Raw genomic sequence first — 21,274 nt, forward strand, 5'->3', positions numbered from 1 at the left:
GTTTCTCAGACGCTACGAACATCATCATAAAATGTAAATTTTTCACCTTGTTTTAAAACTGGCTGTGGTTAGAATAATGTCCACCATTGTGGGACTGGCCTCGCATCAAGATGCTGAGTGCTAAGGGTGACTGTTCTACAGCCAGTGTGGGGGGTGACCTCTACCCCACTTCCAGCTGGGTGCCCTTGTCAAGTTTCTTGACTTCTCTGGGCCTCACTCTCCTCCCTACCACCTGGGGATGCCACCAGGCTGGGCTGGGTAACCCCCATCTCTTTGCTGGGTGGCTCGGTGGGTGAGACCAAGGTGGATGAAGAGCAGAAGTTTCCTCTCAACAGTGTCACCTGGTTTTAAGAGGTTCACCTGGAGACCCTCTGCCATGTCCCCAGGGATGGATGACAGCCCTGGCGATGAGGGTGCTGCGCCAGGTCTCCAAGCCGAGCACTTCAGGATCTTTACTTTTCAGATAGCAAATCAGCTAGCTGAGCCGTGAGAGGGTCATAGCAGCAGGGCACCGGGGGAGGGGTCAGAAAGGAACCTGGGAGCCCAGAAGCCGATTGTGGTGCCCCTTCCCTCCTCCCGCCCTTCCCTCAGGGACCCCCCTCGCTGCAGGGCCAAGGCTCTGTCCGCCGCAGGTCTGCCTCTCAGCCCCGCTCCTAAGGCAGTTCCCAGGAAGTGTTTGCAAATTGAAGCACCCATTATTTAATTTTATTTCATTAGGTGAACTACTCCTAAGCAGTATATCATGCTGTGTCTACATTTCAAAACTCAAGTTTGTATTGATTTCGAATTTTGTTAACCACTGCCCCCTTCCATTTTTTTGTGCTAAAATACACACAATATAAAAATTATTATTATTATTATTATTATTATTATTATTACTCCTCTGCCACCGGGGCTTGAATCCAGACGCACTTTACCACTGAACCACGATCCCTAACCCTTTTTATTTTCATTATTGTTCTGAGAGATGGTCTCACTAAGTTCCTCAGGTCCTCCTGCCTCAGCCTCACAAGTCACTGGGATTACGGGCATGGCCACCACGCCTGGTCCATGCATCTTGAGCATTTGAAAGCAGACAGCTCTGTGGCACTCAGTGAGTCATGACAATGTGTAGCTGTCCCCGCCATCTATCACCATCACTCTTTGTCTTGTAAAACTGAAATCCGTAAGGTGGCTTTAAGCTGGGTAGTGACATTGGCCAGGGCAGGCTATTGACTGCCATCTCTGCGGCTCCCCAGATGGTGTTGTGGCCTGGTGTGGGGGCAGGGTGGGTGATAGTGCTCCTCCCTCAGGATCATGAGGAGCCAGTGCCCAGCCCCGGGCCTGGAGCCCGTGTGCCTGGCCTGCAGAGAGGGGAGGGAGTGAGGGCAGAATGCGGCCAACATGGTGGGGCTGGGGCCGGAGAGGTGGCCATCACTCTGCCCCAGGCTGTTGCCGGACCCACTGCCAGGGCTGCACCTGTCCGAGGGCAGGCTGGGACTGGCGGTCTGAACGTGTTTCCAAGGGAAGAGGCGACAGAGACAGGGGAATTCAGAGTGGCATCTGCCACATGAGGAGGAGCGTCCAGGCAGAGGGAGGTCCAGGAGCACAGTCCTCAGTGTCCAAGGGGAAAATGCAAAGTGACGTTTCCTACAGCGAACGAGGGTGCGGGCGGGAAGGGCTGGAAGTCTGAGGGGAATGTGGTGTCCTCAGGGACCAGGGCTGCTGAGTGGCCGCCGGAGCAGCAGAGGAGGGACGCCCATGGGCCAAGAGCCCAGAGGGCAGCAGCGTGTCTCCTGCCTCCACCCTCTACACCCCACGGCCCGGCCCAGCCAGGTGCCACCGATGCTGCCAGGGCAAATGGAGAACCTCAACCTGGGGCCTAGCAGGAGCCACAGCCATTGCCCTAGTGGGTCGGCACTGGGAACCACAGCTCTGCCTCCCCCACCAGGCCGACCTCCTGGAGCCGCTGGGGGTGGCACAGAGGACGTGGGGAGGGACAAGCCAGGCCAGGGACCACCTGGCGAACACCCTCCTGGAGAGCAAGGGAGGGCCACAGTGCGACTGCTGACCAACTGGGTGGCCACAAGGACAGCAAGGGACCATAGAGAGGAGTGGCCTGCACAGCAGCTAAAGGCATCATGACGCCAAGACAGAGGGGACCCGTCCTGAAGGCCAGGCACTTTACAGGAAAACAGGCTGGACAGGCCACTTTCTAGAAGATCACCTGGCTGCAGGGAGGGGTGACTGGCAGGAGCCAAGTCTCAGGGCCAGAGGTGAGTGAGGAGCAGTCACGGTCCAAGCAGGAGGAGGCTGTGGCTGTGTGGGCTTGTGCCAGGGGCTGGAAGGAAGGAGCTGGCCAGAGATGCAGGAGGCGAGGATCGGCCTTCAGGAGCCCAGAAAAGAGGCTGTGCCAGGACAGCGGGTGCTCCCAGGCTGCGGCCTGTGCAGATGGCGGTCGAGCCGAGCGGCCCAAGCGCAGGGCTCTGCTGGGAGCCGGCCCCTGCACCTTGTCCCCAAGAGCCACAAGGCCTTGGGCTCTGGCCGTCCATGAGTGGCTGGTTCTGGACTGCCCGGCATCTGGAGCATAAAGATTGGTAGCAAAATGAAAACACAGACTGGACCCTGGTTTGCAGTGAGACTGCCCACTCATTTCTGAAGACAAGAAAATCCAGAAAAGCACAAAGAAAGAGGAAACCAGCAGCAACTGCAGGTCCGCTCCGCTCCTGGGGATGAGGAGGGGGCTCCGTGCTTTTTCCCTTTTTCTGCATGTCGACGTGACGTCAGTTCCAGGGTCCTCGTCCTCCATTCCTCCTGGCTCCTTCCTCACCCTGCAGAGCGTTTGTGGTAGTGACCGAGCCGCGGACGGGACCTGCTGGCCGTGGGTCGTCCTGGCAGCTGGAGCCGCCTCCTCAGCCGCCCTCCTAGCTGGGAGCCAGGCTGGGCCCGAAAGGAATAAGCCAGGGCCATCTCCCTGGGGTGCCTGGTGGCACGAAGGAAGGGTGCCACAAAAATGCACCACAGAGAGGCCCCGCAGCAGGCAACGACCCAGGACGTCAGCGCAGGTTGCCAGGTGTGCGACCAGCCAGCCACGCGGCCCGCGGAGGTGTGGTCAGGTCCTTCCACGTTCACACGTGAGGGACAGTGACCCACAGTGAGCGCACGGTGGGACAGCATCCAGGTGTAAAAAGAAGAGCCGTGGACAGCAGCTTTGTGAGGAGAGGACTCGGGCTTTCAGTTAACAGGAAGTGAGGCCATTCCTGTGGCTCAGCCAAGGCTGTGTCCGGAGCGACACTTGGTGACTTGCTGGCAGACACTGGAAGGGTGAACCTAGAGGTGGTAAAAGTCGGAAGAAGTTGAGTGAATGGGTTCCTTAGCTTAGCAAAGGGAGATGGATGTGCCGGGACCAGAGGGGCGGAGCAGTGGGCCTGCCTGAAGGAGGCTGTCCTTGCAGATGTGTGCCAGGGGGCTCCTGGCGGCAGAGAACGTCCCAGAGGTCCGAGCTGTCCAGGGCTCTAGCCGTCTCTGAGGGAGCGGGTTCCCATCTCCGGCATGGCCCTGTCTGAAGCTAGACCACCACTTGTTGGGAGAATAGAGGAAGGATTTTGGCCCTGGGTGGAGACTGGAGCAGACCGTGTCTACCCTTCCGTGACGGCCCAGGGTTGCTGAATGTGCCCACAGGGCCGGCGTGGGCGTCAGTCACTTCCCATGCTGAAGAAACGCTATTTGAGCCATGAGACCATCCTCTGAGTCGGGGCCTGGGAGAATTCCTCACGTCCCAGCTGCCCGAGGTACCATGTCCACCTCTGCAGCATGACTGGGTCACCAGCAGGCCATATCCACGCCTCTGACTGCCCCTTACCTCTGTGGCAGTGGTGGTCAAAGCTCCTTCTGAACTTTATGAAACAAACCATCTGCAACTGAGCGTGAAGGACTGAGGCTTTCTCAGCAAAGCAAGGCAACCCATGTGAACATCCAAATCGTGTGGACGAGGGAACCGCCGTGTGTACGATAAGTGGGCAGAGTAATCTGATTAAACCATGAATTAATGGCCGCTGCTGTGTGCAACGCAGGTTTTATGAGGCCTCTGTTATGTGCACGTTTTCCCTGGCACATCTGTTGCTGAACCATTTTAAAATTCAACCTTTATAGGCAAGTTGATTTTTTTTTAATGTTACACAAAGGATTATATAATGAAGGGTGAGGTTATGTAAGCTGAATTAACTCTCTTATTATTCACATTCATAACAATATTTTAGTTGCAATTGTGCAATCTGGTCTTCTGTTTCCTCGTGATGAGAAGAGAATGTTTATGATCTTTATTAATGAAGTAATTAAGAAGTGCCTTTTCATTCAGTTCAAGTGTCATGATTTAGAGCAGGGAGCTGCACTCTCAGGAGTGCGCCATGGCGAGAGTGGGTCACCGCAGGAGAGGGGCCTCCCGGGAGCACAGCGCCTCCCCCTGGTTCTGTGGCAGGAGGGTAGCGCAGCTTACGCAGAGCTGAGCCACTGGGCCCCCTGAGTGGTGAAGAGTAGGACAGGGGCCCCAGGAAACTTGCAGTCCACAGGGAATCAGACCTGCACTTGGGAGGAAGAGGGAGGCGGCTGCGGTAGAGCCCTGGGCCCTGGCTGGTGCCTGTGCGAGTCGATCCACCCCTCTTGGCCAGCACAAGGAGCTCAGGGGGTCCAGGATCATGGTGTCTAGGCTAAACTAGAGGGAAGGAGGAGTCTCTGGAAGAGGCACACTGCTAGCTGGGGCCTGTCAAGGGGCGGCCGTGGACCACCTGCCGAGGGGAGTGGGGAACTAATCAGCGGGGTCTCCACCAGAGTTGCCCTGTTACCTCATTCTGGTGGCCCAAGGCCAGTGATGGTCCTGACACAATTATGAGAGATGCCCTTCCAGCAGCTGACCTGCACCAGCAAGCAGGACTGCCCTGGCTGGAGCCACGATGGCCCTGCCTGGGTCATTGCCACCATCTGCCTCAGAAACAGGCTCTGCCAGCTCCTTTGCCGGTGGTTCCTGGGCTTCGTTTTAGAAGCAAAACCCCAAGTAAAGGCAGAGTGGTTCTCTTGTGGGGTGCAGGGAGGGGTTTGGATAAGCACAGGCCTGGGAGAGGTCTCGAGGGGCCAGGAGCGCCCACGAGACTTAAGGACTATACCCAGGGCCTGTCAGCCTGGCCAGTGGCTCCAAGCCGGCCAGCACCTGCTAGTCTCAAAGTTTCCAGCTGCACTGCTCCAACTGGGCAGGGGATGGCCAGAGGGCATAGGCCACAGGAGGACAAGGACAGAGCCTCAGGGCAGGCCTGCTGGCTTTCCCAAAGATGTTGGCCTCCCAACTCCTGTCTCCTCTGCACCTCTGCACAGAGCGAGAGCAGGCCCCAAGCTTCTTACCTCCTCCTCTGCCGGCCACACCGCCCCGTGAGGACGAGAACTAGGAAAATCGATGCGTTCTCTCCATTGTTAGGGGTCAGAGTGTCCGGGTGACTGTGGGGCTCTGCCGCCGTCCCACAGGAGTCTCCCCCCAGGGAGGCCGAGGCAGGCACACGCCCAAGCAGAGTCCCGAGGAAGAGCTGGCTCACGGGGTCCAGGGGCTGTGCCGTCTTGTTCCTCGTAGCTCTGAGCTTATCAGGGGGAAAATCACATCTGCAAGCACCATTTTATGGATTAGATGAGGATCTTTCTGTAGAAATAAATGCTTTCTTTTTCTTTAAGGAAAATTGACAATTTGCCTTAAAATGTTTAATTGAAGTAATTCTATTCTATGTGAATAACTTTGGGAGGTAAAAACCTCTCCATCAGGCCTCTTTAATGAATTATAATTCAGAAAAGTCTCAATAATAGAAAACGACATGAAAGGCATACAGCACCCATCTTATCTTGCTTTCCCCGCAGTCTCTCTCTTGTGGGTGCGTGTGACTGGCATCTCCTCGGGAGAAGACAGGGACTTTTCCGTCCTTGAATCAAGTGGCATTTATTTGTTCAAGTTTAAGATGGAATATACTTTTTGAAGGATTTTCTCACATAGTTTCTTTTACTGCAGGTGCTCTGTGAACATTTTGAATGTATGGAAGGGGTCAGCGTTAGTATTCTGTGACCACTGCTGTGCCCCCGCAGTATGACAGGACACGGCTTTCTCTTGGGGTGGGTGACAACTGGCAATAATTCTGCTAAAGCTAGAGCAGTGACTTTACACTCTGATGTGACCTGGGGAGTGCTGCTCCAGAGCAGGTCGGGGCTAGAGCTGAGCCTGTGCTTCTGCTGCCACAGGGCCACTCGGGTGCTGAGGCGGCAGAAGGGACTCCTCCCAGGACTCCTGTCCAGCCCTGCGCACCGGCGCACCTCCATGGTGGCTGATGAGAGCTCTTCTTTTTCTTTTAAAGCTATGACACCGAAGGAAGAGGGCACATCACTTACCAGGAGTTTCTCCAGAAGCTGGGTCTTCGCTATTCGCCCACCATCCACCGGCCGTATGCAGAAGATTACTTCAACTTCCTGGGCCACTTCACGAAGCCCCAGCAGGTCCAGGAAGAGATCCAGGAGCTGCAGCAAAGCACCGAGAGGGCGGTGCCTGCCAGGTGGGTTTGCAAGTGCTGGGGCCGCGGCTGGATGCTGTCTGTCCTGCCTTTACCCTGGCTGCAGAAGTTGCTTCAAAATGGGGCCTTCTGGCTTGTGCTGGCCAAGTTATCATGGACTTGTCATGTGCTCACTGCCCAGATCCTAGAAATTGGTGCTGAATCAAAGAGTTAGAAAGCAGTTAAGAAGCGTCAAGCCCATGCCGCCCTCCCCAGGCACAATCCCGTGCCATTCTTCTATGATTTATGGGCCATCCTGGGAAACCACCCTTTTCAGCCATGTGCGCATAGAGCCCGCCCCTTCCTGGGCCCCGCTAGGATGCAAGCCCTTGGGATGCCTGTCACTGTCCTCTAGCACCCGACAGGTAAGTGAATGGATGTGTAAATGAATGACAGACAGCCTTGAGCCCACCTTTTCTACTGTGAGGGCTTGAGAGCGGCTCAGCAGTGGCCAGGGGTGGCTTGCAGGGTGTCTGTAGCTACGGCGACAACCCAAGGAATGCCTCCAGGCCCAGATGAGTGAAGGGTGGTCCCGGAGAGCCTGGAGCGGAGTCCGGCTGTCCAAGCCCCCTGGATAAACACAGCGGCTGCCTCGGAGGGCCAGCTGGCAGTGAGGTCTGGGATGGCCCGGGGACCACGACTGGAGTGCCGTCAAGGGCACGCACACGCACGCACACTCACACACACGTGCCCAAGGACCAGGCTGTGCAGAGCCAATGGCAGTACATTGGGTTTGGAGGTGGGGTTGTACAGGACTGTTTTCCATTTAAAACCAGCTGCTCGCGTCCAGTACTTAACATTGACCACGTAGGACAAACTTGGGCTGTGTGTGGTGACCCTAAACATTGAGGGGCCTCAGCCTGCCCTCGTTTTCGCCCTCCACACCCTCTGCCTGTGGCTATGCCACAGCTGCACCTGGCTCTGCTCACACATCTGTCCCCTCTGTCATCTCAAATGGCAGAGCTCAGCCCTCCGTCCCCAGTACCTGGCTTAGCTCCTGAGTGAAGCGACGAGTTGCTGTTGAAGAATCCCCAGAGGAAGTGAGGTGCGGGACCCGGGGGGGAGTCTGTGACTGGTAGCCCTGAGCAGAGCACGTGGGACATCCCTGCGTTGGGCCTGGGGTACCGAGTCACAGAGCCCAGAGGCAGTGTTGGGCTCGGGGAACTCAGCGTGATGCCTGCGCCAGGTTGGAGTGAACCAGACCCGCCTCCAGACCAGGGAAACGTGGAGTCTCTCCTCACCGACAGAGCTGGCCTCGTCACCCGCGTCCTCTCTTCTGTCACTCCTGTGTGTAAGAGGCTCGGAGAGTTCTCTGCTCTCAGGCCGTGCTCCCTCCCCTGTTCTGCCGAGCATGGCTGCAGGACCACGTGGTTGACTGCGCTCACGGGCCACCCCACGAGCAGGCCACTGACCACAAACACAACCAGCTTCTGCTCTCTCAGAAACATGGGCTGCTCCAACTCATGAAGGAGCTTGCCCTCGGGCCTGTGTTGGGACTGTGGTGGAACTTTTGGGTGAGCCCGGGAGTCGGGGTCCCCAGGATCTTTTTACCTCCTCATTCCTTCTGAAACTCACGTGGGGCTGGTCCGTGGGAGTCATGTTGGATGAAAGGGACTGAAGCTGTGCATTTGTCTCTTGGATCTAAGGAACGTGTCTTGTTTGCAGTGTACTGAACACCGTGTAAAGAGGAGAAAATCCTATGTAGCTTCTGTTCTTTTCCCGGGACTTGCTCTTTATTCAGCCTGAATCGGAGCAGCAATGGTGAACAGGCCACGTGACACAGCTGCTCCAGAGCACACCGGAGGGTAGGGGTGAACCCAGCAGAGCGGCGCGGGCTGGGGAGGTGGCGTGCGAGAGGAGCTGGTGGCCACACAGCTGGCCATGGCAGTGCCCTCTCCAGGCTCCCTGTCCAGACCAGGGACTGGCCGCAGACCCTGCACGGCTCTGCTGCTCCATGTGGGCCAACACCGCTTCTGTCTGGCAGTGTTCGTGATCTGGGTTCCAAACCCTCATTTACTCTGTGCACATATTTACTCTGAAAGGGAAATAATTACTGCCGAGAAGCCAGTCCAAGAAGTGCTGAATGCTTCAATTTTCTAAAAATATGTATCTCAAAAAAAGTGTTTTGATTTTTCATCTACCTTCATTTGCTTTCATCTTGGAGGATTAAGTGGGATATGATGTTGCGGTGGCCAGCAGCCGTTGGAAGCGTGGGACTCAGTTCGGTGGACCCTGTAGGGAGTCCAAAACATCCGCGCTGTTGCTGGACATCGGGGACGGTCACTGCAGCCCCTTTGTATCAAGCGCTCCCATGTCCTTCAGGCTGAATCCACATTAAAGGGCCTCAAGGGAAGGCCACAGGGCATTGGGCGGCTTCAGCTGGAGTACCACTGCCCTGCCTCAGGTCCCTGAATAGTCCCTGTGAATTTTACCTCTCCCAGTGACTTTTCTGTCCCCTGGCACTTTTGTCTCAGGCAGATTCAAGGCACTGTCCTCTCCCACCAGCGCTTATCTGAGTCATGGACCACCAGCCAGACAGGGCTTCACCCTGAGTGTGACCCTTCCTCAGCTGGTGGGCAGGGGCCTCTCAGACCCCCGGCTGAGCTGGCTACAGAACTTGGGGTCAGCCCCGCGCAAGTCAGGGGCCAGGCTGTTCATTCTTAGAGACCGCCCCCTTCTAGTCACTAACGATAAGGAAGTCAGGGAAGGATTTTCCCGAGCTGACGAACTGACTCCTAGACTCTGGAATGTGTTCTGGCTGGAAGCTGAACAGGGAGCCAAGTCCTTGGCTGCCAGGGGAAGGCCCAGTCTTGTCCCCACCCTGCCCTCGCCCTCATCTGTCAATGGGCTTGATAGCCCTCCAGGGCTGTTGAGAAGACCCACGTCCCGCTGCACCCAACAGGGGCTGTGCTTCTTAACAGTAAAAAGACCAAACCAGAAAACAAGGTGTCTGGGGACACTGCCTTGTCCCCCAACCACTGGAACCCTGGCCTGTCCGCCCCTGCCCTCTCCCACTCCTGCCACAGGGCCTTGGCCAGCTCTTCCCTGGACCCCTGGGAAAGCCCTTCCCACAGCCAACCCCGCCTCCCGGTCTTTGCTCAGTGTCCTGTCCCAGGGAGGCCTCCTGCGCTCCCGCCTAGAGTCCCCGCCCACGGGACGTGGGTATCAGGGTCCCCTACTGGCTCTTTCTCTTGCCTACCAACCTCGCCACAGTGCCCTTGGGGCTTCTGTCATTGTCCCTCGGGCCCCCACTAGAATGTAAGTGCCCCAGGGATTCCTGTTTGACTCTCCCCCAGGGCAGTGCATGGCGTGCAGAAGGTGCTCCGAGAGCCTTTCCTGAGAGTGAAGGTGTGTTTCATGTCTGTAATCTCCCTGTAATTTTAAATCCTTGGTTCCATTTTCAAAGTACCAATTTCAGTAAAAAGACAGGTTGTAATTTCTCCAGTGTAGATTTGCTAATGATAATAAAATGATAATGGGACACATATAATTTTTTCTGGGATACCTTTTAACATAAATATCACACCGAGCCTGCGAAACACCTTCCAGATCAGTTCTTAAAGAAGCCATCAAGCCATTGCCTTAGAGTGATCACAAAACCCGAGCTTTAAAGAAAGTGTCTCCCTGGCTTTGAGGGGTCTGAAGCGTGCTCTCTTTCAGGGATAAACTCGAGGACCATTATCAAGACATCAGCAAAGCCCTCACCACACTGGATAAATCCAAGACCGGCTCCGTCTCCCTCTGCAAGCTGCGGAAAGTGCTGCGAGACTGTGGGTGTCCCCTCAAGGAGGTGGAGCTGAGCAGCCTGCTGAACAGGTTCCTGTCCCCTCGTCATTGTTGTGCCCCTTGTCGCTGGGTGCTCGCGGTGGCCTCCGTCCACGGAGAGCGGGAGAGCCACGGGGGACACATGTGTTCTTTCCCCCCAGCAGCGTGACCTCTGCTCTGATTTGGGATTTTCTTTTCTCCACGCTGCTCGTGCGCTTTGGGGAGAGTCTTGCAGTTCTGTGAGGCTTGTTCCTAAAAGCTGTGGCCCCTTTGCCCTGCCACGGTCCTCCTCTCCTCACCAGAGTTCCCAACTCCAGGGCTTGTGACTGGTGGCTCCTGGACTGACCGTCCCCACTTCTAAGGGACGTGCTCGTGCCATTTCCTGACTCTGTGCTTGTAGGTGGTGTCTTTGGCCTCCTCCTGGAAGCTGTGGTTGAAGCCTTTTCCCGCATCACCCGCCACCAACCACCCAGCCCCTCGGCCCCTCCACCCCACAGGAACGCAGAGCTCCCCAGGGCTTGGGAGACATCGAAGTGTCCATACTGCTGCAGCCCGCTGACCACTTCTCCTGTCTACACTGCTCTTCCCCTGACGTGCTGATCCTGTTTTCCTACTCACTTCATTTCCTGTGTACTCACTGTGCCTAATTAGGTCCCCAGCTGGCCCGGGTGTGGACTCTTCTCCGCGTGTTCGCGCCTGCGCACTGCCAGCTCATAGTCGTCGTCCTGAACCGTCCCTTTCATGGTCTTGTTCCGGGACTTTCTTGATGTGTTTGGTTAACGAGCTCCGCTCCTTTGTTCTTCCCGAGCTGCTCCTGATTAGTGCCCGCCGAGCCCCTGCGCTCTCCCTATGGTTTTAAGTCTCTCTCTTTTGTTTCCATCTCTCCTCTTGGTTCCACCTTCTGGGAGATGCCTGCTTTAGCCCCCTGTCCTTCTGTGGAGCTGTCTCTCTCCAGTGGCACCCGGCTGATCCCCGAGTTGGCTTTGTCAGAGTCCCTGCCTTACCGCGCCCTGCTGCTGTTTCTTGTGCTCTGAAACCAGCATAGAGTTTAAAAGTCTCCTTTACCCAAAAAGCATCTCCTCAGTGTGACTTTAAAACAGTCCTTCATATTAGACTCTTTCCCCAAAATAGGCTCATTTAAGAGTGGGCTACTAAAACTCAGATTGGAAGCTCTGCACAGCCAGCGGAAGGGGCTGACTTTGGCCTGGACTCTAGGGGACCCTGGCGGGCCGTGTCTGTGGAGGACACCAATGTCAGCACCTTTAAAGCCTTTCTTTGGGGCTGGCTGGATTTACCAGAAAACAGAGTTGCCAGACGAAATACAGGATGCCCAGCTAAATCTGAACTTCAAGTGAACAATCATTAGTATGTAAGTGTGTCCCAGGCAGTCCCAGGAAACACTCACACTGAGACACTTTGTCATTTGTTTGCAGTTCCATTCCCGGACACACCTTTAGTTTTTTGTTGTTGCTAAATCTGGCAAGAGGACCTTGGGTCCCTTGCTGCCAGCACTTAGTGCTGTCTGGGGAGCCACACGGAGGTTTAGTGACAGGTGCTGTGGGCAGAATAATGGCCCCAGAGAGACCCGCTGCCGAGGCCTGCAGTGCTTCCAAAGGGCACCTCCCGGGTGCGGAATTCTCGGTTGGTGGTTTTTTCTTTCTAAACTTCATCTCATCCACCTCCTTTGTTCCCACCTGATCTCTGATGGAAACCCAGAGTCCACGCGTCTCTGTCCCTTGTAGGCGACTGTTGTGCTTTTACTTCTGTTTTTGTTGTGTTCTCTGCCCTCTGGCGCCTTCCAAGGGCTTTCTCTCTGACTCTGGGTCTCTGCAGCTGGAATGTGGAGTGCTGGGGCAGGTGCTGCTTAGTGTCATCCTGCTGGGAAGCATCCTCGGAGCTTCCGGATGACACCTGTGGCTTGGTGTCTGTCATGGATATCGGAAGAGTCTTGGCCATTGTGACTTCCAATGTGCTTCTGCCCCTTTCTTCCCTCCTGGGTTTCGATGAAGCAGAGCTTTTGAAGTCTCCCCACAGTTCAAGACCTTCTCTCTTGGTCTGGGTTTCCTTCCCATTCTTCTTTCCACTTCATTTCAGTTGGGAGGCTTCTGTGGACACGAATTCCCCCCTCAGCCTAGCCGGGGCCCCTCCTGATGTGGGGTGGCTGCGGGGCTCTCCTCTGTACCCACTGTGGCGATGCCAGAGCTGGGTTGCAGTTCTGTGCTTCTGACTGGAGCACCATCTGTTGGTGGGCCAGGCCCGGGCTGCAGCCTGCAGACACGTCTTGTAGCTCTACTCCCTCTTTAGGTGACACAGGAAGCTGGAAGGTGCCCGAGGGGCTGATTCCCTGTCCTGGGTTGGGAGAAGGTCTGATCAAGTCTCTTCCCTCTTGCAGAGAAGGGTCTGGGCACACTTCCCAACGGTCACTCTTTCCCTCCTTGCCAGAACACCTGGGCTCTCCCTCGGGTCTTCTTTGTGGTGGTTCCTGGCGGCCTCCGGGCCACACTCAGCAGCTCCCAGCTGTTCAGGAGAACCCTCACAGTTCCCACCAGCTTACAACAACAAGAGCTTTGCTCCCACAGAGCAGGTTCCTGCTGCGATCCTCGGGATATGACTTCTCTACAGATTTCAGGGTGACTTTTTGCCCTGTGACCTCTGTTTTTCCCTGGACCCAAGAAAAGCCATCAGTGCTCAGCTTGTTCAGCTTCTTCTAGTTGATGGAATGAGAGGGAGACTGAGTTCTAATTCGTCCCCATCCCTTCAATCCACATCTTTTTATTTCTTGCTTGCTTTGCTTTCTTTTGCTGGAGTACTTCCTGAAGTAGTTTTCAAAGAAAGGTTGGACAGGAAGTGAATTTTCTGAGTTCTTATGGCCTAAAACTTTTTAAATGCTTGCTTACACAGGTTCTTATCTTGTTGGAACCTAGAATCCTAGGGAGAAAATCACTTTCCCTTTAAATTTTAAAGCTGTCATCCAAGGGTGTGTGTGTGTGTGTGTGTGTGTGTGTGTGTGTAGAAAGGGAGGGTGTTTCATCCTCAAATTCTCTCATGTTCTCTTCTTCCTCAAGCAGCATCATCTCTTCCCACTGAATCTATTTCCAGCTGAATAAGAATTCATATGAATTCAATGCATGAGCCATGAGGAAATCGCAGTAGATAAATAATAAAACGTAGTTAGGCTTGATACTTTTATAAACAACCACAAAAGAACTGTGGGATTTCTGTAGTCCACCTTTCAATGGGTGATCAACTTCTTCACGCACTGAAACCTTAATAAGGATCCACTACTTGGTTGCTTGTTCTTTCTCAAAGACCCTTGATGATAAACATCTTGGCTATTGGCAATTACATGGAGATTATTCTTTTCTAGATCCGAAATAGACTTTTCTAAATACTGCAGAGGAGATTAGCATATGCATTTGGTTTTATTACTACATTTTAATACCATGCTGGCAATTCATCCTGCTGATGAAATGGTGTTGATTGTCCTCTGCCGCGGTGTCTCCGTCACACGGGCGACCCAATGCGGGCTGCGGGAGGCTGCCATGCAGCTGTGAGCTGGCAGAGCCCGGCTCTTGGCTCGTCTTCTCTGGAAGCCAGTCTCTGAGTCGCTGGAAACTTCTCTCTCTAACTTACCAGTGTTCCGAGCTGTCCTGCTCTGACACCTGCACCCCGTACCACTGAAGGACAGTTTGGGCACTCGGGTACCCATGGCGCCCCAAGAACTTAGGTTACAGAAATGTGAATTCTGAACACCATGAAACTTTATTTTGAATTATTTTACATCTTTAATAAATATGCTTATACTTTTAGGGAACCTTTGGGTTCTACCCACCATCTATTCCTTCATAATTTAAAGGTAATTTCCTCGATGTTGGAGTTGAGGGCACAGAGGAACCTCCATTTCCACCCAGATTTCCTCGTGGAGGCCAACACAGATACAATTTTTATTTGAAAAAGTATGAAGCCAGCTAGGCTTTGCAAAAATACCTTTGGAGAGCTTTTGCCTTGACAACTTCATTTCTTAGAAAATAATTTAATGTCTGTTTCATGTGATTCCTCTTGTGCTTTCCACTCTCTGACAGATTTCCATTCTCCTCAAATCCCATCGCAATGTCCAAGTCACGGCCCCCTCGGTGACGGCCTTGGCGGCCAGGCACCCCACGTGACTGCACCTGCTGTCTCACTCCCCGGGTCTCAGACCCTGCTGTCAGTCTTGACCCCACACCCCACACCGTCATGGGATTGCGCCGCAATGCCACGTCCCTGTTCAGGCACCTCTCTCGGGCCCAGCTCCTGTGACCAGTCCTCTCCTTCCTGTCATCCACACTCCAAAGCAGTGAGCCCCACTGTCCAGTCTCAGGTCTTCAGAGTGCAGTGGCCTGTGTCCCTACCACCTGGAGTGCCCCTAGCTGTAGTATTTATGTGCCTGTCTAATCACAGAGCTGACTGGCACGTGTCCCCACGGGCAGGGAACAGCATCTTGACATGGCTTATGTCCCCCACAGCACTGTTCAGCAACTGTTTGTTGAATGAGTGAGTGATAGACTTTGAAAAACTAATACATTCTTCTCTTTGGGGGGTCAAGCTGGGGCATCAGCCAGCAGGATAATTCCGTCAATTACCTTGACTTCTTGAGAGCGCTGGAGAAGAGCCAGCTGGGCAGTCCGCAGTCCAGAGACCAAGAAGGAAGCCTGCCCATCAACTTCTCCACGCTGAGCCCAGAGGAGATCGTCACGAACATGCAGGAGGCTGTGGAGTCTGCGCAGCCAGCTCTGCTCCAGGTAGGCCAGCTGCGAGTCGGCGTGGAAACTGGGCTCCACCACGGCCCCAGCCACCACCTGCGGGCCCCGCCGCCTCGCTCCTGCTCCTGCTCCTGCTCCTGCTCCGGGCGTCCTGTTCATCAGGATCGGATGGCGCATTTGAGCCAGTGCTCAACCCCTTCGCGCTGGTAAAATCCTGCCCGACTCAGCCCCTGGAGCGCTTCAGGGCCAGTCCCCGTGCTCAGCAAGTGCTGGGGTGGGTGGGGTCAGGAGAGGACAGAAGGTAGAGCAGGCCCCTGGGAGCCGCCAGTTCTCAGTGTGGCCAGGCACTGGGCCCACGAAGATGAGGGACACGAGGTGGCTGTGCCACCCCGACCTCATGGTGAAGGCGGCCAGCCGGGAGAGGGGGAGGGTCAGCTGAGGGTCAGCCCGGGGATTGGCTTTATGTTGGTGTGGCGCGGGCTGTGACCCGGGCTGCTGTCCTCAGGCTCCGGGCGAGGCGAGTGGTCCACAGGTGAGTTTTCTCCTGCAGCAGCCGCCAGGAGAGAAAGCACCATGTGCATGAAATGAGGCAGCACATGCAGAGGGTCCCGCAGGAAGCCGGCCCCCCAGATGCCCACAGGCCAACCGGAACTAGCCATCAGGTCAAAACTTCAGGGCCCCGTGACCTAGCCCCCCGCATGAAAGGCCCCTGACATGGCAGAGCCCTGACCTGCACACCACGGGAGGTCAGCGTGGCCCCAGGAAGGAGCCTCCCTCCGTAGCTCTGCAGACAGCCACGCTCCTTCCCCGGGGAGCTCTCACGGGCCGGGAACCCTGGTGAGATTCTGAGTCTTTTCTCTTAGGTCACAATCTTAGACGCTAGGGCTGACGATTGGACAGGAGGGAAGTTGAGGCTCAGGATGAAAACTTGCCAAGGTCACGTAGGGAATTGAGTTAGGAAGTGGCTGTTGGGTAGAGAGAGAAAGGGAATCGGCCGGGCCCTTCTTTTCCAAGTCCAAGAGGTTTGAAGAATTGAAGTGCTGAAGGTCTGTAACTGATTTATTAGGAGGATCAGCTCTAGTGTGCTGGGTCTTGAAGGAGCCCAGGCCGAGAGCCACTGGTGTTGTGAGCTGTCCATGGACAGCCAGCGTGGTGCGAGGCCAGCGAATGCTCGCTCTCCACTCTCGAGATCTGAACTTTGTGTGTGAGTGAGTCAGATCCCTCTTTTCTCAGTGTGAGTGGGAAGGTGGGCTCTGGAGCCCAAGGAGAGGGGCTGAGGGGCTTCTCACACTGAGGTACCTGGATGGGGAGAGGAGCAGGAGGCCAGCATGGCCCAGCTGGCTTGGGAAAAGCGGGTGGACTTGGCCTGCGTCCTGGAGAGAAGCGGTGTCGGCACCTCGGGGTCTCCGTGGGCAAGTAGCTGTATGTTTAATGATTGTCTAGAGAAAAATTAGTGTGAGCCCAGGACCACACCTGCTGCCAGAGGCCTCCCTGCCCAGTGGTCACCTGGAAAGCTTGTGGACAGCAATCCAGGCAGCATGGCCCTGTCCCTGGTGAGCACGTGGGCCTGACGATGGGCCTACATTGCGAGCCAGGTCTGGACGTCCTCCTGGAGGCTGTGAGTCTCCTGCTGCCTGATGTCAGCACACTGTTCCGATTTTCAAAAGTATCCTGCAGGTCAGATGAACCCCAGTTCAGATGGCTGTCCCTTCTAAAGGGCCACCACTGGACTCAGTCAGGTGCTTCTCACACTAAGGTCCCTGGAACCTGTGGGAGGAGCCGGGTGCTTGTTTGTGGGAAATGCGTCTTCTGCAGTGAGGTGCTGGGCAAGGCCAGATGCCCTGGCCGAGAACATGGAGGTGGGTTGGAGGGAGAGAGGGCCAGGGAGGGCGACGCCGACGCCAGCCCAGGATGTCATCAGAGAGGAGGCAGGGGTGTGGGTGTGTGTGTGTGTGTGTGCGCGCGCGCGCGTGCGTCTGGTTTGTGGAGTGACTTAACAGTGCCTTCTAGCCACCACGGCCTTCTGACACCTCCTCCCTGCGGCTTGGAGGCAGGGCTTACCGCAGGCCCAGGGAGGCTGGGATGGTGGGGCCCACGCTGTCCTCTAAGGTCCTCGCGGCACCAAGCACCTGGTTTGCAGTGTCTGTTTCTATGGTCATGATCCTCAGCATGTGCTGGGAGCCACCACGGGCAGTAGTGAGGCCACCCCGAGGGCAGGCCACTTTTATAGGGGAGAAGGTGAAGTGCAGGGAGGCCATGCACGGAAGGTGGGCAGCAGAGCCCAGTTCAGGGCCAGGGCCCCCTGCACTGCTGCCTCACGTCACTGCAGCCAGAGGGAACGTTGAAGCTCTGGGTCATCCTCTGCCCTGGCTTTGGCCACACCTAACCACATCCAGGGTGTGCCTAATGAGCCCAGAATGAAAACCAACCTCAAGAGGATTTGGTTGGGGTCTACAGGCACATTAAATTTCCTACTTAAAAAAAAAATCTTAATCTACCACTTGATACAGATTTCCTAGTGCAATAAAAATGAATGATTTTATTTCGACAGATGGAAAAAAATGTGCTTTCTTTTTATAGCACATTTTTGCACCTCTCAGTGTGACTATGGCACTGCTGGATTTGCAGTGGGTCCTCAGCCCCTCAGCATAGGCTCAGGGCGGTGCCATCTTCTCGGGATTCGAGGCCCCTAAGGGGACAAAGCCCGGCTGGGGACAGGTTTGGGAGGGAGGGACCCATCACCCTCCCCCAAGGTGTTCCCCAAGTCCGCCATCGGCCCGAGCCCTGCCTGATGCCGTGCACCTTCCCCTGCTCTTTATGCTTAAAGGAGCTAGAATGGAATGGTCGAGGGACCCTGAACAAGTCACTCTGTCCTCTGCAAAATGGAGTCCACGAGGCTGAGAGCAGTTCCAACAGGTTTCAGGGCCCTGGACCAGGATTCCCCTGCCCCTTCTTCCTCCCAGTGTGCACGGCAGTAAGAGCTGATGAGGTGACGCTCCCCTGGACCTCAGAAGCCCCCCGTCCACGGTGGAGAGTCGCTCTCATGCCCTGGCCCCATCTGCATTCAGCAGAGACAGGCTGAGGGTGATTCCCCGACGTGGCCACTTCAGGCAGCTCTTGTCATCAGCCTCGTCTCTGCTCTTTTCAGGCATTTTCTGCCCTGGATACAGAGGACACCGGTTTTGTAAATGCCACGGAGTTTGGGCAAGTCCTGAAGGACGTCTGCTGCCAACTGTCGGACAATCAGTACCATTATTTCTTGAGGAAACTAAGAATTCATCTAGTGCCCTACATAAATTGGAAATATTTTCTAGAGACCTTCAGCTCTTTCCTAGAGGAGGTAAGGTGTCTGCAATACATAAGTGTCTTTTTATGAAAATGAACTGAAATTAGTTTTTACAAAATGGGTAATTGATTAAAACCACATCAGATAAATTGGCAATCACCTCATGTAATTAGCTCATTCTAAATGAAGAATTGGTGTGAATTCTACATAGAGAATTAGAAGGTGAATCATCTTCTACTTTCCTGCAAAGTTTTATTTATTTTATTTTCAAAAAAATCTTGAGAGCTTGCTTTTGTCAGGTTGTTTTAGAGTTCTAAGGAATCTTAGGTCCTAGAAGATGATCCGGTGTCCAGAGAAGCAGGCCTGCTGTGGTCCCGGCCCTGGGCTGTGTCCTGGTGAATGTGGAGGTCGGGGTTCTGACAGGGCAACAGGAGGAGAGGCCCTGGGAAGGGCAGTGAGGGCATCCTCAGGGCCCGAGTCCCTGACACCTGTTCCTGTGTACGTGCGGCTGCTCTGGGTGCCATTGGTAACGGGGTGGCCGTGCTCAGCTTCCCTGACGCCTCCACAGCTCCCAGTGTGTGGCATTGACGGTGTACCCCGGCCTGCTGGGCCCTGGCGCGTCCGATGTTCCGACTCCTGCCAATCTGGTGGTGGGTCCGGGCAAGTGATTTTGCACGTGTCGGCCGTCTCGGTTTCCCCGTCCGCAAGTACCGGGGAGTTCCCAGTCCTCTGATGCCGCTTGAGTTTCAAATCCCTTCTCCTGTCTGGCCTGCGTCTGCTCTTCAGTATGGTGACTGCGCTTTTCAGTGACTCCTCTGTTGAGATTTAAGACATCAATTGTGGAAATTTGAGGAAACATACAAAAGAAGGCAGCCTCTGGGGCCCCCTCAGCCCCTTAGGGAGCCTCTCCACACAGGGGACGGAGCAGAGCCCACGGCTCCAGGAGTCCACCGCCACGTGGCCTCCGTGGCAGGGACGAGGCAGGGCTCAGCTGTGGGGCTGAGCTCTGTTCTCCCTGACTCACAGCCTTGGAGATGACGTTTCAATTTTCAGTACGCCCTTCAGAGTGGAGATGACAATACACTTGGGTGTCTTGTTGTTGTTGTTTATTTTTTTCACTTCACGTGGAACTGTACTATGTCACTTAGAGACTTTCCAAACACCAGTGAAAATGTCTGAACCAGCCCACCGACTCCCTGACTTTTAAGCCTTTTGACTTTCCCGAGCTCGGCCACGTGGTCTACTCTGCAGCGAGCACCATGTGCAAATCTGCATCCATTCTTTCTTGGAAAGAATCCAAGAAATAAAAATAGCTGGGGTTGGGGACAGGGATATTTTTATTGATCTTGAAAGCAGCCCCTTGGATGTGTTTTTAAATAGTTCATTCATTCTTTTGGATGGAGTCATAGGAAGTCACCATTTTTAAAGTCACGAATGACTGAACGTTGGCTGGCTCAGGTGTCTCGGGCTGGTGTTGAGGGGCGTGGGTACCTCTCGCACACTGTTTGGAGTAGACTGATGATTCCGAAGAAAAGACTTGAAACACCCTGGGAACAACTGCCATCCCCTCCTGATGCCCGCCCGCACCACCCTTTCCTGAACGATGCCCTCGGGAGGATGAGGGGCACCTGGGTGTGCTATGGAGTGTGGGGACTCCTGGGGCTTTTCTGGATTCTTGCAACTATTTTATTGACAAATATTTTCAGCCTCTGCCCAGGCGGATGATTATTGCATCACTTTGAGAGATTTAAGAACAGGTCACTTGACACCGGCGGCCCCAGCCTGCTCCCCAAAGCCCGCACTGTGGCTGCTGCTGGCTGCTCCTGTCTCCCGCCTGCCCCAGCCTCCCCTGGGGCTTCCCTGGCGCGTGCTGCTGCGGAGGGAGGCACAGCTTCCCCCCCTCTCGGCTGCCCTGGCCTGCTCGGTGCCTTCCCCCCCGGCATTCTCCACTCTGTGCCCCTCCCTCCACAGGGGGCTGGACGTGGGCATGCGCCCTTTCACCGTGTCACCTCCTTCAACTGTTGGTGGGCCCGTGTCTCCCGTGGGCCACGTGTCCCAGGCACTGAGCAGACGCCAGGTTCAGCACGAGCACATGGAGGCAGTCCCTGCCTCCCGGGGCCTCCGTCGTGGCCAGGAAGACAGAGGAGGGGGTAGGTCACAGGGCAGGTTCCAGCATGTTCCATGAGAAGCAGAGGAGGAGCAGGCGAGGGAGCCCAGGGCCCTCTCCAGGACATGCAGAGGAGAGATGGGGTCCCTGCCAGGTCGGGGCACCAGCTGGTTGGAGAAGTGGAGCCCGTGGTGGGGCTGCAGTGAGGCCGCTGAAGGGAGGTCAGCAGGGGACACTGTCAGAAGAGGTGGGCCAGGCAGCCGGTGGCTTGGGGTCACACAGGGCTGGTCTGGTCTGCTTGGGCTGCCTGTGAAGGACCTGCTCGTTCCTGCTCATACCCTCACCCAGGAGTCATGGCGTGAACGTCCCTAAAGCTGCCTGTGACCAGTGCGCCCCACCCTGGCGGGTCCCACGGATGGCCCTCCCTTCGCCTGCGGGTGAGGTGCCAAGAAGCAGGGTTGACTGCAAAGGAGTGGCGGTGAGAACTGTGCATCGCGGTGGAGCAGCGGCAGAGATGGCCTCGTCCTGGTGGCCTGCAGGGCCACCGTGGGAGCCACAGAGCAGCCTCCTGATACGTGGCCTGCAGGGTGTGCTCAGAGCTCTGGGCCAACGGTACCGGTGTCTGCAACCAGCCCAGGAGGGCACAGGACACCTTGCTGAGAAGGTCACCTGAGCCCAGGAGGTCAGAAGGTGTGCAGTCACCAGGAAAGGGCTGCCTGGGCTAGGAGGACAGTGAGACCCCCACAGGAGTGACCACAAGTTCTGTCATAGCAAGTAACAGAGTACCTGAGGCTTCCCTTTGTCCTGTGGATCTGCCATTAGG

The 21,274-nt window shown here is 55.5% G+C and overlaps 1 protein-coding gene across 1 annotated transcript in view; it reads left to right on the top strand.

Annotated features, from left to right (window-relative positions):
* The window catches only part of Efcab6 (EF-hand calcium binding domain 6), an 85,086-nt gene that overhangs the window by 27,960 nt on the left and 35,852 nt on the right, over positions 1 to 21,274 (top strand). The window contains exons 6-9 of the mRNA XM_077798488.1: positions 6,360 to 6,554; positions 10,212 to 10,367; positions 14,902 to 15,097; positions 18,207 to 18,398. Coding sequence (XP_077654614.1) covers positions 6,360 to 6,554; positions 10,212 to 10,367; positions 14,902 to 15,097; positions 18,207 to 18,398 — 739 coding nt within the window. The remainder of the gene's footprint in view (positions 1 to 6,359; positions 6,555 to 10,211; positions 10,368 to 14,901; positions 15,098 to 18,206; positions 18,399 to 21,274) is intronic.

Source organism: Urocitellus parryii, chromosome 5, assembly GCF_045843805.1.
Source record: "Urocitellus parryii isolate mUroPar1 chromosome 5, mUroPar1.hap1, whole genome shotgun sequence".
NCBI lineage: Eukaryota > Metazoa > Chordata > Mammalia > Rodentia > Sciuridae > Urocitellus > Urocitellus parryii.